The following is a 13,712-nucleotide window of genomic DNA, read 5'->3' as shown; positions in this document are numbered from 1 at the left end:
ATGATCTTGAAGGTCTCTTCCAACCTGGTTTGGTTTATTCTAATAACGGTTATTCTAATAAAGGTTTATTCTAATTTTTTTTTTAATTCTAAAACATTGATGAGGTCACCTCTTAGTCTCCTCCAAGCCGAAGAGCCCCAGCTCCCTTGGCCTTTCCTTATAAGGGAGCTGTTCCATGCCCTTAATAACTTTTTGCAGCCCTGTATTGGATTCTTTCAAGCAGCTCCCTGAGGTCCTTCTTGAACTGAAGGAGTGCAGAACTGGACACAATATTCCAGATTCAGCCTCACCAGGTCAGAGCAGAGGGGGGAGGAGAACCTCTCTCGACCTACTAACCACACTGCTTCTAATACACCCCAGAATGGCATCATCCTTCTTGGCCACATGACATTGCTGGTGCAATGTTATGTTGTTTTTGTACCAGTGTAGAATTGTCTGTTGACCCTCAGAGTCTCCTGCCTAGTTTAGAAAATATTGCTACTTTGTATCAGTTTAACCTGTGTTGTTGAAACTGGCATTTCATTCAACTAACCTATGTTTTGGTTTTGGTTTGGTTTGGTTTTGTCTGCTCACTTTTAGGAATAATTTTGGTTGCAATAAACCCCTATAAACAGTTGCCGATATATGGAGATGCTATTATCCATGCATACAGTGGCCAAAACATGGGGGACATGGATCCACATATATTTGCTGTGGCAGAAGAAGCATACAAGCAAATGGCAAGGTCCAGTATGTTGTTCAATGTCCATAAATAACAACTGAAGTCTAGTGGCAGTTAATGCTAGTTGTCATTTAATTTAGCCTTGTATGGGCCACTGGTTATTAAGAATACCTCTGAAGGGTAGAGGAGGAGTTAATTCCACAACCAGATGAGGAATTTTTAGAACTCTTACCTATTTTCATGCTTGATGAAGGGCAAAACACTGTCTTAGCTGTGTGAATAGCAATGACATCGTCCTAGAGGTTACAACCAAAGAGGAGTAAGAGAACAGCTGAAAGGTGGAACTGGTAGGAGAGTTGACCACAGCTGTGTTTTCATACATTTGTTTTGTGTATATATTCTTAGATTTGTACATGAATTTTAGACATGTCTGATTGAAGCTGTCTGATTATTTGGTTTCAGAAATAACAAAAATCAGTCTATTATAGTCAGTGGAGAATCAGGAGCTGGAAAGACTGTGTCTGCAAGATACACAATGAGATACTTTGCCACTGTGAGTAAGTCAAGCAGCAATGCACATGTGGAGAATAAAGTGCTGGCTTCCAACCCAATAACTGAGGTAAGGTTTGGAGAGAGTCTGTCAAGTTTGTACTCATCAAGGAAAGAACAGTGGGAGCTACCTGAGTTAGAATCATAGAATCGGTCAGGGTTGGAAGGGACCACAAGGATCATCTAGTTCCAACCCCCATGCCATGGGCAGGGACACCCCACACTAGATCAGGCTGGACAGAGCCTCATCCAGCCTGGTCTTAAACACCTCCAGGGATGGGGCCTCCACCACTTCCCTGGACAACCCATTCCAGGGCTTCACCGCTCTCATGGTGAAGAACCTCCTCCTCACATCCAGCCTGAATCTCACCCCCTCCAGCTTCATTCCATTCCCCCTAGTCCTATCACTACCTGAGATCCTGAGAAGTCCCTCCCCAGCCTTCCTGTAGGCCCCCTTCAGATACTGGAAGGCCACAATAAGGTCACCTCAGGGCCTACTTTTCTCCATACTGAACAGCCCCAACTCCTTCAGTCTGTCCTCATAGGAGAGGTGCTCCAGCCCTCTGATCATCCTCGTGGCCCTTCTCTGGACACGTTCCAGCACCTCCACATCCCTCTTGTAATAGGGGCTCCAGAACTGGACACAGTACTCCAGGTGGGGTCTCACCAGAGCTGAGTAGAGGGGGGAATCACCTCCCTTGACCTGCTGGCCACACTTCTCTTGATGCAGCCCAGTTAGAGGTTAGATATCTAAATTAGAGGGTTAACTTCTGACTGCTACTGATGGAAGGAGGTAGTTGCTTCAGGAACACCTAGGTTCTGCCTAATTTACCAGTGGCCATTTGCCTCCAGAGTTTTATCTGATCACAGCCCGTTAATGATGAGAAAACATTATCAATCAAATTGGGTTTTTGATTAATAGGAATAGAAACCTGTTAAGGTTCCTTCTGGTGGGAAAACCTAGTTTCTTTAATTCTCAGTTTACGTAGTGTTTTACTATTTGACTTAAGGCTTATCTTCAAATTTGGGCCTCAGAATTTAAGTCTCACAGCTCAGTGCTGAGATTGATGTGTGAGCGCCTTTGATTTTAGGAACCTGTAGCTGAGTCGTGTTTTGACCAAATTATTTTTGTTCCAAATGCAACTAAAACAGATTCTAAAGGTTAAATAATTGTTGTAGGCTGTTGGCAATGCAAAAACCACACGGAATGATAATAGCAGTCGCTTTGGAAAATACACTGAAATCAGCTTTGATCAAAGTTACCAAATCATTGGAGCTAACATGAGAACATACCTGCTTGAGAAATCCAGAGTTGTCTTTCAGGTTGGTAAAATAAAGTGAAGAGTAATGTCAGTATAGCTGCTCATGTACTATCCTTCAGTAGTTTTGTACAGAAAATGTGATGTGAAGTTCTGCATGGTGCTTCTAAGCATCATTTGGGTTATTTTTTTAATAGGAGCTAATCTTGCTTATTTTAAGACACCAATTCGTTCCAAGCTCTGCCTTGTGTTAAGTGGAGGGTGTATCTGCAGGACAGTTCTCTGAGATAAGTGCAAAGGAATATTTGAGGAATCTGTGGCTTTTCAGTCACAGTATTAACACATGCCAATTTTATCTGGAAAAGAACAGCCTATAGAGTAGGGAAGAGAGAGTTTTGGTAAAAACTAGCTGAAAATTTGTACGGTCAGGCTTGTTGCATGTGACTCACCACGGTGTCAGAGCATAGGTGTGATAGTCTACTAAAGGAAGCATTTAATTTTATAAAACTGCTTTTACAAAGTTTTCCTTATCAGTTCTATTATAGCTTTTTGGGTACTTGAAAAAATGCTCCCCTGTATCTGCTGCATGAAGGATAGTTTGGAAATAGTTGAGAGTTTTCTGAGTTACCACGGGGGAGTGTTTCAGCTGGCACTCCTACACAGTTGTTCATTACAGTGTTTGTCAGTTCTGATTAGTAGATGGTTTTTCAAGCTGAAGAAATTATTAGCCTTGGGGAGAGAACTCAACATATGGGTAATGGAAGTAAAGTGTACTTGAATTTATCACTTTGGGAGCTGCTGTTGAAGTCTCAGATACAGCATTTTAGCATTGGGCAATTTCTTTGCTAAACTGTATTGCAGCAGAATTGTTATAATCTATTTAAAGCAATGCTGAATATTAAATGTTTTTGTGTTTGTTGTTTTGTTTCTTTCTGTAATGGTGGGCTTTGCTTTAATTTACAGTCAGAGAGTGAGAGAAACTACCATATATTTTATCAGTTGTGTGCATCTGCTATGCAACCTGCATTTAAGCATCTTAAATTAGGTAAGTCTCAAGAAAATACCTGCTCTTCATATTTTTTTCAGTGCAGTATTTTGAAGACTGCCTTTTTAAATGCTAGGTTGTGCTCCATAGCATAAATCTCACAGTCTTACAATGGGACATGCATTGTTAAATCACTTAGCTATTAATCCTCCTTGTATTGAACTTAGTAGTAAATCCCTAGTAACCTGAATAGTGCATGATCAAGTACATAAGTGTCTTTGAAAATCTTATTCTAATACTTTCTATAGTGACAGAGGCAATAATGGCAGTTCAGGGGTTTGATTCATTTATCTACAGAGAAACTTTAATGCCACCTGGGAGAAGCAGACCTTGGGTATATATTTACTTTTAGCCTGGAAAAGAGGAGGCTCAGGGGAGACCTTACTGCTGTCTACAACTACCTGAAGGGTGGTTGTAGCCAGCAGGGGGTTGGTCTCTTCTCCCAGGCAACCAGCACCAGAACAAGAGTATACAGTCTCAAGCTGCACCAGGGGAAGTTTAGACTCGAGGTGAGTTCTTCACAGGGAGAATTGTTAGGCATTGGAATGGGCTGCCCAGGGAGGTGGTGGAGTCACCGTCCCTGGAGGTGTTCAAGAGGGGATTGGATGTGGCACTTGGTGCTATGGTCTAGGAGTCATGAGGTGTTGGGTGTCAGGTTGGATTTGATGATCTTTGAGGTCTTTTCCAACCTTATTGATTCTATGATTCATCTCCTTCCTGTTGCTCTATTAGATCAGCTATTAAGATTGCTAGGCATTATAAATAGTAATTTGTGTCAGTTTAGCTGAGTGAGGCACATGGATTCCTCTCAGAATAAGAGGACCTCCAACTCATTGCTGAAGAGCTCTTGTCTGACAGCATCTTTAATCTTCTGGTGTTACAAGAGTCCTTAACAAGTGGCTATCCCCTGTCCTGGATTTTCTATCATTGCAAGTTTTACTTCTCATTTATAGGAAATGCAGAAGAATTTAACTACACAAGAATGGGTGGCAGCACAGTAATAGAAGGAGTTGATGACAGAGCAAATATGGTGGAGACTCAGAAGACATTTGCCTTACTTGGTAAATTCTTGGAGATACATTTGCAATAGATTTAAATATAGGTTGCCTTTTTTTTCCCCCTGAAATGGGCAGAGGTGGGTTGTTTCTGAAATGTCTAAAACATTAGCAGTAATTACCAAAATAAATTATTTAATACTTCATCCATTGCACTGTTGATCTGTTTTAAAAGTAATAGGCAAGAGTAAATGGCTGTTAGCAATTAGTGTTCATTGTTTGGGGTCAGTATCACTGAGGCTGGAGTCTTAGAATCATGGAATGATAGAAGTGTTTTAGTTGGAAACCCTTAAGCTAATATGCTGTGACATAACTAGATTTGGAAGCTTCTTTCTTCTTTGCTCCTATCTGACTTATATGAAAGCTGAATCAGACTCCAGCTGGCACTTGGGAAGGCATGGGGATTTATGCCTAATCTCTCATCAGATCAGAGAGGCAGAAAGCAGGCAGAACCAAGGCTTTGCATAGTAGTACGCAAAGATGCTCTACAGTTCTTTGCTATGCAAAAGGTAAGTAGTCCAGCACTGTGCTATTTAATTAGTTGTACTGTTTGTGAGTATTTTAAATAATCAAGAATTATTATTTATTTTAGGTCTGAAGAGGGATTTTCAGATGGATGTATTTAAAATGCTGGCAGCAATTCTACACTTGGGCAATGTGAAAATAACTGCTGTTGGAGATGAAAGAGCATCCATCAGTGTAAGGAAGTAGCTCATTCAGATACCAACATTTTCCTTTATATTCTATGCTAGAAGTCTTTGAGCAGTAGTTTTGTTTCCTAACTGAGGCTTAGACTGGCATTAAATCTGGTGTACCAAACTTTAGAGATTTCTCCATCTTCATCTGTGTAGAATCATGGTGAGCATGTGAATCCTGTTTCATGCCCAAGTTCAGAAAGTCTGAACAAAAGGCAAAATGTGGCTAAGAGAGCCCCATTTGATTCACAGTTGTTGGAAAAGCCCAGTGGGACTATGTGTAGGACACAGGAAGCAGCACTGGCAAAGCTGCTCAGAGGGTCTCAGCAGACTATGCAAGTCTATACAGTAAGGACACCCAAACAGAAAGTAACTTCAATGTCTTAATCCTAAGCATCTCATCCAGTTAAGTCTTTTCTCTCCTATCTCAGTAGCTGTATCCAGTATTGTTTGCTTGAGCTCTTCTTGATATTTAGCCAAGCCAAGAAGCGAACAGAGCCCCTTGTCTTATCTAAAAATAAAAGTCATAGTTTTTTAGTCAGTGATGTCAAGATTTCACTGTCTAAGCAACAGCTAAACTATTAGGTGTAATATAATAGTATTTATTTGTTTTCTTTGAAGCTGGAAGATAAACATCTCAATATATTCTGTGAACTTCTGGAGTTAAAGTGCGACAAAATGGCACAATGGTTGTGCCACCGAAAGATTATCACTACCTCGGAGACTGTGATAAAGCCAATGACAAGAGCTCAGTCTGTTAATGCCAGGGATGCCTTGGCAAAGAAGATCTATTCTCATTTATTTGACTTTATCGTGGAAAAAATTAACCAAGCCTTGCAGTTCCCTGGCAAGCAACATACTTTTATTGGTGTTTTGGACATTTATGGGTAAGAATATCTTGGGAAATACATTTACTTGTCAATTGTGCCTTTTCTTTGGAGTCCTTAAGAGGCACTTCTCAATTTGTGCTTCTAATGAATTTGGAGGGATTTTTTTCAATAGAAGGTCACAGTTGTGTGAGTTCTTTAGCATCCAGAGCAGTGAAAATGTTCAGCAATTATAAATATTGGTATTTTTTTAAGATTTGGATCTAACTTTTAATAGGATTCTTTGAGATTTAACTCTGGAATTCTTTTAAATCTCTCTTATGTCTGGTAACATTAACTTCTAAGGAAGTTTTAAAATGCCTTAGCAGCTCCTTCAGTCATATGGCTGTTTAATTTTCTTGGAAATACTAGAATAGTGTCTTCAAAGGATACTGACATTTGTATCTACATGTCAAGGGATTATCTGTTTCGTATTTGCCTTGTGTTTCAGCTTTGAAACATTTGATGTGAACAGTTTTGAACAGTTTTGCATCAATTATGCTAATGAAAAACTGCAGCAGCAATTTAACCTGGTATGTTGTTTTGTTTGTTATAATTATTTGTCTTACTTTGCTTCAGTTTTGAGGTTGTCCATAATGCATGTTAGCAAATCCTATTCATACTTGACTAAAGGCTATTTCTAGCTAATGACTATCCAGAAAAAAGATACACATATTTTATTTATACATGCACACACATGTAAATGAACATTTCTGAGTTTGCTTTTTTAGAAGACAGACATGTAGTATGCTACAAAATATGTATCACAGTATCACAGTATAACTTAGGTTGGAAAGAACCTCAAGGATCATCGAGTCCAACCTATCAACACAGACCCCATGACTAGACCATGGCACAAAGTGCCACGTCCAATCTCCTCTTGAACGCCTCCAGGGACGATAACTCAACCACCTCCCTGGGCAACCCGTTCCAATGCCGAATGACTCGCTCGGTGAAGAATTTACTCCTCACCTCGAGTCTAAACCTCCCCTGGTGCAGCTTGAGACTGTGTCCCCTTGTTCTGGTGCTGGTTGCCTGGGAGAAGAGGCCAACCCCTTCCTGGCTACAACCACCTTTCAGGTAGTGGTAGAGGGCAATGAGGTCACCCCTGAGCCTCCTCTTCTCCAGGCTAAACAATCCCAGCTCCCTCAGCCTCTCCTCATAGGGCTTGTGTTCAAGGCCTCTCACCAGCCTTGTTGCCCTTCTCTGGACACGTTCAAGTGTTTCGATGTCCTTCTTAAACTGAGGGGCACCCCCAGGTCCCTCTCTGTTTGGGAGCTCTCCTGCCACTTCGACCCCAGCCTGTAGCTCTGCATGGGATTGCCGTAGCCAAAGTGCAGCACTCGGCACTTGGACTTGTTGAAGGACATCCCATTGGACTCTGCCCATCTGTCCAGTTGGTCGAGGTCCCTCTGCAGAGCCTTTCTACCCTCTAACTGACTAACATCTGCCCCTAACTTGGTGTCATCTGCAAATATTTGGTGTCCCAGAATCACAGAACTTCAGGGGTTGGAAGGGACCTCGAAAGATCATTGAGTTCAACCCTCCTGCCAGAGCAGAATCACCCAGAGCAGGTCACACAGAAACACGTTCAGGTGGATTTTGAATCCAGAGAAGGAGACTCTACAGCTTCTCTGGGCAAGCCTGTTCCAGTGTTCTGTTACCCTCACAGTGGAAAAAGTTTTTCCTTATGTTTAGGCAGAACGCCCTGTGATTCACACAGATGTACATACTGTATTTCTCTTCTTTCTTCATTGTAACCTTCACATTTTTTATATTTTCTCATGCCTAGCATGTCTTTAAACTTGAACAAGAAGAATATATGAAGGAAGATATCCCATGGACTTTAATAGACTTCTATGACAACCAGCCTGTCATTGACCTAATTGAAGCTAAAATGGGAATTTTAGAACTTCTGGATGAAGAATGCTTGGTAATTTAAAATTTCCTCTATTTGGAGTTCATAAACAAACTATTCTAGATCTTTAATACTGAGGCTTGTAATCCATCTTTTAAATGGGAAGTAGAACAGTTTTCTCACAAAAAGAATGTTAGCATTTGCCCTCTATTTGGTAATTTTAGTTGTAAGCCACTTAGTCTATTTTTCTCTTAAGAACCTAAAACTAGACTCTTTCCTGGAAGCTAACCCAGCAACTATTTCACCTCATTCTGAGTGTAGTGCAGTACTAGAACAGGTTAAGCAGAGGGGCTTTGGGGTGTCCCAATCATTGGGTGCTTTCTGGATTTGAGTTTGAACAACAGCTTGATCTAATGATGGTGGTATTGTTGCTCCATGCAGGAATTTGTACTACCCAGGGGGTGTCTTCCACCAGTATTTCTACAATTCAGTCATTCCACAAATCACTATTTTTGCTCCAAAAAGCCAGTGGTCCATTCCTTTTTTAGAAACTCTTTTTGAATGCACCTAATCAACATCTTTGCTTTTTCTTCTTCAACCTTGCTTCTTTTTATCTCCATGCTCTTTCCTGAATATAGCAGTTTGTGAATCTATTTATTTGTGTGTGTGTGTCTTGTATGTTAGACATACATAGTTCCCTTAGGCTTCCAAACCTATCAAGGTGGTTTTCTCAGTGAAGAACGGGGCAAGGGAAAGTGAGCCCTGTTAGAATGGTCTCTGAAAGGTGTTTTGGTGATATTGGCAAGTTGTACTTCTCAGAAGGCAAACCATGGAGTAATACAGGAGAAATTAGGGAATATTCCCTAAATCATTATCTTACCTGTTACTCTGTTAATTGGCATTCTCAGGGGTGAGATTGTCCATGATGGCAGGTAGCATCCTCTCAGGACAAAATGATTCTGGATTCACCAGAGAATTAACTATTCAGCAGAATTGTGGATTAATACGACCTTTCTTGAATTCCTTTGCCACAGGGAGCCACTGGCTAGTCCAAAAAGCCAAAGCTGGTTACTACCAGGTGTCATAATTCACCAAAGATGCTTTATTCAGACAGTATCTATAGTAAACAGTCTCGTTGTTTTTAACAGTCCAATAGAGTTTTGTTGAGGAAATTGCGCCTATCATTTTTACAGTTACCTCATGGAACAGATGAAAACTGGCTTCAAAAGCTATATAATAATTTTGTCAATAAGAATGCACTCTTTGAAAAGCCAAGGATGTCAAACACGTCTTTCATTATTCAACACTTCGCTGATAAGGTAGAGTGTAAATAACTCAGTATTATTTCACTCTGTTTCCAGCAGTAGCTCATTCAGAAAAGAATCAGACTTAGGAAACTGAGGAAACACTAGCCATGCTTGTTTGAAACTTCTGTAAAGTAGTTTTTTCAATAGCTAGTAATATTTACTTGTTGGTAGCACTGTCTGTAATGTGCCATTTAAATATAAGAAGTGCTTAAGGTAATTTGAGAGCATGAAAATAAACCATGAAGATAAAGAGGCAGGAAAAGAGTACAGTGTATAAATGAAATGTTTAAGGTTGTAGTCCATACACATTTTTATCTCAGTTATTTACATTTCACATGGAGTATTCTTTTCTTTTTTCATATTTTGACTTGAAATAACAGAATAATGAGTAAAGGAAGAAAGAAATGCCTGATGAAGATGCAAGGAAATTATGTTTGATAGTAAATTATGACAGTTTGTCCTACATTAAAGCTTGTAGGATGTATGCATTTCTCTGTGCTTACCATAGTGAAGTTGGGAAAAGCAGAGTTTAAGACAGCATTTGTAAGACTAATGAAGAGCTGGTGGTCACCACAGTTTAGAGAGTAAAAAGTTACGGTTTTGCTAATGGTTCATGCATTCCTGAAAAGTTAATGATTCCACCTTTGGCACAGGTAGAATATAAATGTGAAGGATTTCTGGAAAAAAACAGAGATACAGTACATGAAGTATTGATCGACATCTTGAAAGAGAGCAAGGTTTGTGAGCAATCAGTAATTACTACTTTTTTGAATACTTGATTTTTCTGGAGTTCATTCAGGTCTGATTTTAAAATATTTGTCCTGTTAAAAGGGTTTTTTTAATTGGTTGAATTAATTAGATTAATCTTAATTTTTATTAGTATTGTACAAGTGGGTGCTTTAATGTCAGAGTAACATACAAGATGGAAAACACAGTATTCATCTTTTCCCATACATGTGCATTTTGTGCATTTACTTTGCTAGTTAGGTTAGTAGTTTACTTTCTTAGTATCTCCATTTTGGAATCCCTTTAACTGAAAAAGGCTCTTTTTCTTCCTTTTCCTTTTCCTTTTCCTTTTCCTTTTCCTTTTCCTTTTCCTTTTCCTTTTCCTTTTCCTTTTCCTTTTCCTTTTCCTTTTCCTTTTCCTTTTCCTTTTCCTTTTCCTTTTCCTTTTCCTTTTCCTTTTCCTTTTCTCTTTCTTTTTCTCTTTCTTTCTTTTTTCTTTTTCCTTTTGTTTTTTCTTTCTCTTTTTTCCTTCCCTGTGGTCATTACATCATTACATGCAGCTTTGATGGGTAGTTTATCATTAACAGCTGCCTGTGTTTATTCTTCAAAAGTGATTAAGAGAATACCAGGGAAGGGAAAACATCAGATGTCTTGTATCTGCCTGCCACTTGCCATCTGCCTGAAGGCCCAGTCTCTTTCAAGTCTACCATCCTGAGACTTCAGGATTACTAATAACTTAATCTGACAAAACCCCATATTCTTAATTTAATTTAAATATTGTGAAAATACAACCTTAAGAGGTCTTACTTTTAATTCTGTATTTGTGTCCATGTTTGTTCATACTGAAGTAGCTTTTGCAGGCCTACTTAACAGTTATCTGTGAAATATTTTAAGTGCTTCATAACAGACTCAGAATAGTTGCAGCTGGGGTTTTTCTGGGGTTTGGGTTTTTTTGTGGCTCAAAGATGCAGTTGGTGTTTGTTTGTGGCTCAAAGATCCAGTTCCATGTCCTGCAGTACCTGGCCTAAGCATTAAGATGCATTTTATGTAAATGGGAAATGTAGTTTTGTTTAAATCCTCTTACAGTTACACAGTATTTAACTGTGATTCTTTCACCACACTTTTAGTTTCATCTGTGTGCAAATTTTTTTCAAGACAATCCAGTGTCCATTTCACCTTTCAGTTCAACTATAAACATCAAATCTGCAAGACCTGTTCTCAAGGCACCTAACAAACAGCTCCGGCTGACTGTTGGCAGTAAGGTACTACATAAATGTGCTCTTCTGTAATGCTCAGACTTTCAGGAGGGCAGACTGGGCAGTCTGAGACTACATTACTGTATTCTGTGACTATTCGTGGGGGGCTGTTCAGAACAACAGGAGGCAGCCACAGTGCAGTGCTCCAGTTCTGAGTATAAGGAGTTGTGTTTAATTTGTATATATGAAACCGTTAAGTAGAGCAGGACTCTTAAATTTCCTGTGTTTAAGATCTAAACCCTAAGAAAACCTCCTATTATGCAGCCAAAACCTAACAAATAATCTAAAAACTCAAGGTTTGACCTTTTAATGAGATGTTAATGTTTCATTAGCAAACTGTTATGTCTGGTATTTTCTAGTTTCGGAGTTCTTTGTCTTTACTGATGGCGACACTCAATGCAACCACCCCTCATTATGTACGATGCATAAAGCCAAATGATGAGAAATTGCCTTTTGAGTAAGTATGTCAGTGGTCTTGAGCTGTTGCATTACCTTTCAAATTCAGAGTATTTTTCTATTGCACAGTAGCTACATGTCAGCAAGCTAAATTCCTATTGTTGCACGCCTTCCCACACAGAACATATTTCTCCTTTCAAGACAGATGATGTAAAAAATGAATATTGTCATCTTACAAGAACAGAATCATTCCATAATCACTTTTGATGCCTTAAAAACATCTTTAATATGCTAGCATTTTATGGGTTGGATATTACTGTTTGTGCATTTGACATAGATATTTTTAGGGAAAAGGTTCCTCACCTTTGATTGCAGCTGATGGATAGGTTGTATAGGTGTGTTTGCTCTTGTACAGCATGGCTTAGCACCAATTTAAATTTAGGGGATAAAAGCCATTGCCATTTTCTTTGTCAACTTCTCTGTTGCTCACAGAAATATTTAGAAGATCTTCAGAAGTCAGAAAAGGTATGAGTAATGTTGAACATAGCCTTGGAATTTTCCAACAATTTTATGTCATTTCAATCTTATAATACAATTATGCATGCCAGATAACTTGCATAATTCCCATGGCCAGCTTGATAACCACTAACTTGTAGGCAGGAGTTAACCTTGCTTCAGCTATCAGTCTGTTTCATGGGCAGAAATGTGAAAGTACTCTAGTTTTCAGTTGTTGGAAAGCAGCTCTAGCTTTCAGCTGAAAGGTAGTATACCAACAAATAAAAGCAAAGCTTGTATCATAGCTGAGAATGAGGGAAGAGGCAAACTTTGATTCTCTATTGATTTATTTTTTTTTTAAGAGTCTTAGTTCATTTTCTTGGAGCCAGACAAAATCTCTCAATGCAAAACACTGTTACACTATCACTGCAGTGAGACGTTATTCTGTGTAATAGCTATGAGGGGGGAAAATAGCTTGGGTAGTATAAAACCATGTTTGAATTAGCCTGGTAAAGCGTACTATAAGCTGTGAAAGAACCTGTCAGCCAGGCCAGGTCTCTTAGCTAGTGCTGGATCAACACTGTAGTATAGTACTCTGGGCATATCAGCTCTGTTCTGGAATCAGAAAGGGTCTTTGCATGCCTTGTGTAGATAATCTTGAACTTGGATATTCATGAGCAAATCCTGGTTTATTCACTATCAGTGTGCTAAAGAGTACTTAGAGAGTTTCTGCCCAGTAGACCGCTGAAGGGATTTATTTCTGTGTACATTTTGTACTGAATGTAGCACAATTCTTTGCCACTTGCTGATAGGAACTGTCACAGATAATATTGAAAGGAAACCTGTCTCTTCATAAAAGAGAAATAAATACTCTTCCTTTTGTTTTAAGGAAGAAAATGAAAACCCAGATACTCCCTGTCACATATTCAAACAAAGAAACCCCAAGTAACACACCATATAAAAAGCTCTGTGTCCTATGGCAGAAATAGAAATCCAGCTAGTAGAATGGTTCTAATTGTTATAGCATGCCAAACCCATCCAAAATGTAAAAAATGTCTCTGCTTTTTTAGGTTTGACTCAAAAAGAGTTGCTCAGCAACTGCGAGCTTGCGGTGTTCTGGAAACTATTCGAATTAGTGCACAGAGCTACCCATCCAGGTAGGGATACCAGTTGACCTCTGTGTGTCTAGAATTACTTAGGTGTCTCTTACACTAAATGTATTTGCTAACTTTTAATTTTCCAGGTGGACTTACATAGAGTTTTTCAGCCGTTACAGCATTCTCATGACACAGCTGGAACTCTCCATAAATGATAAGAAACAGATTTGCAAGACTGTTTTGCAGCGGCTAATCCAGGTCAGTTTGTGTGCACTGACCCTTTCTGTGTTTGAGCTTTGATTGTTAATAAAAGGTCTTTTTTGCCAAGGGTAGCATCTCACTTCTCAAACAGGAAAGATATTTTGCATTTTTGCTATCTTGCCTGATGTAGTATGTTGCATACAGGCTTGTGAGTCAGTAGCAGTGTTAGGACACAGCCATGTGGCA

General features: G+C 39.4%; 1 protein-coding gene across 1 annotated transcript in view; it reads left to right on the top strand.

Annotated features, from left to right (window-relative positions):
* Positions 1-13,712, top strand: part of MYO5C (myosin VC) — a 45,022-nt gene that overhangs the window by 6,622 nt on the left and 24,688 nt on the right. The window contains exons 4-18 of the mRNA XM_068143851.1: positions 580-724; positions 1,124-1,280; positions 2,390-2,533; positions 3,433-3,514; positions 4,468-4,575; positions 5,162-5,268; positions 5,886-6,151; positions 6,582-6,663; positions 7,923-8,063; positions 9,182-9,307; positions 9,949-10,032; positions 11,149-11,283; positions 11,637-11,734; positions 13,239-13,325; positions 13,412-13,523. Coding sequence (XP_067999952.1) covers positions 580-724; positions 1,124-1,280; positions 2,390-2,533; positions 3,433-3,514; positions 4,468-4,575; positions 5,162-5,268; positions 5,886-6,151; positions 6,582-6,663; positions 7,923-8,063; positions 9,182-9,307; positions 9,949-10,032; positions 11,149-11,283; positions 11,637-11,734; positions 13,239-13,325; positions 13,412-13,523 — 1,874 coding nt within the window. The remainder of the gene's footprint in view (positions 1-579; positions 725-1,123; positions 1,281-2,389; positions 2,534-3,432; positions 3,515-4,467; positions 4,576-5,161; positions 5,269-5,885; positions 6,152-6,581; positions 6,664-7,922; positions 8,064-9,181; positions 9,308-9,948; positions 10,033-11,148; positions 11,284-11,636; positions 11,735-13,238; positions 13,326-13,411; positions 13,524-13,712) is intronic.

This window comes from Melanerpes formicivorus, unplaced genomic scaffold, assembly GCF_026170545.1.
Source record: "Melanerpes formicivorus ecotype bairdi unplaced genomic scaffold, bMelFor1.0.p_v2 SCAF_10, whole genome shotgun sequence".
In the NCBI taxonomy this organism is placed as follows: domain Eukaryota; kingdom Metazoa; phylum Chordata; class Aves; order Piciformes; family Picidae; genus Melanerpes; species Melanerpes formicivorus.
The sequence above is the reverse complement of the archived record's forward strand: the minus strand, read 5'-3'. Positions and strand labels throughout refer to the sequence as shown.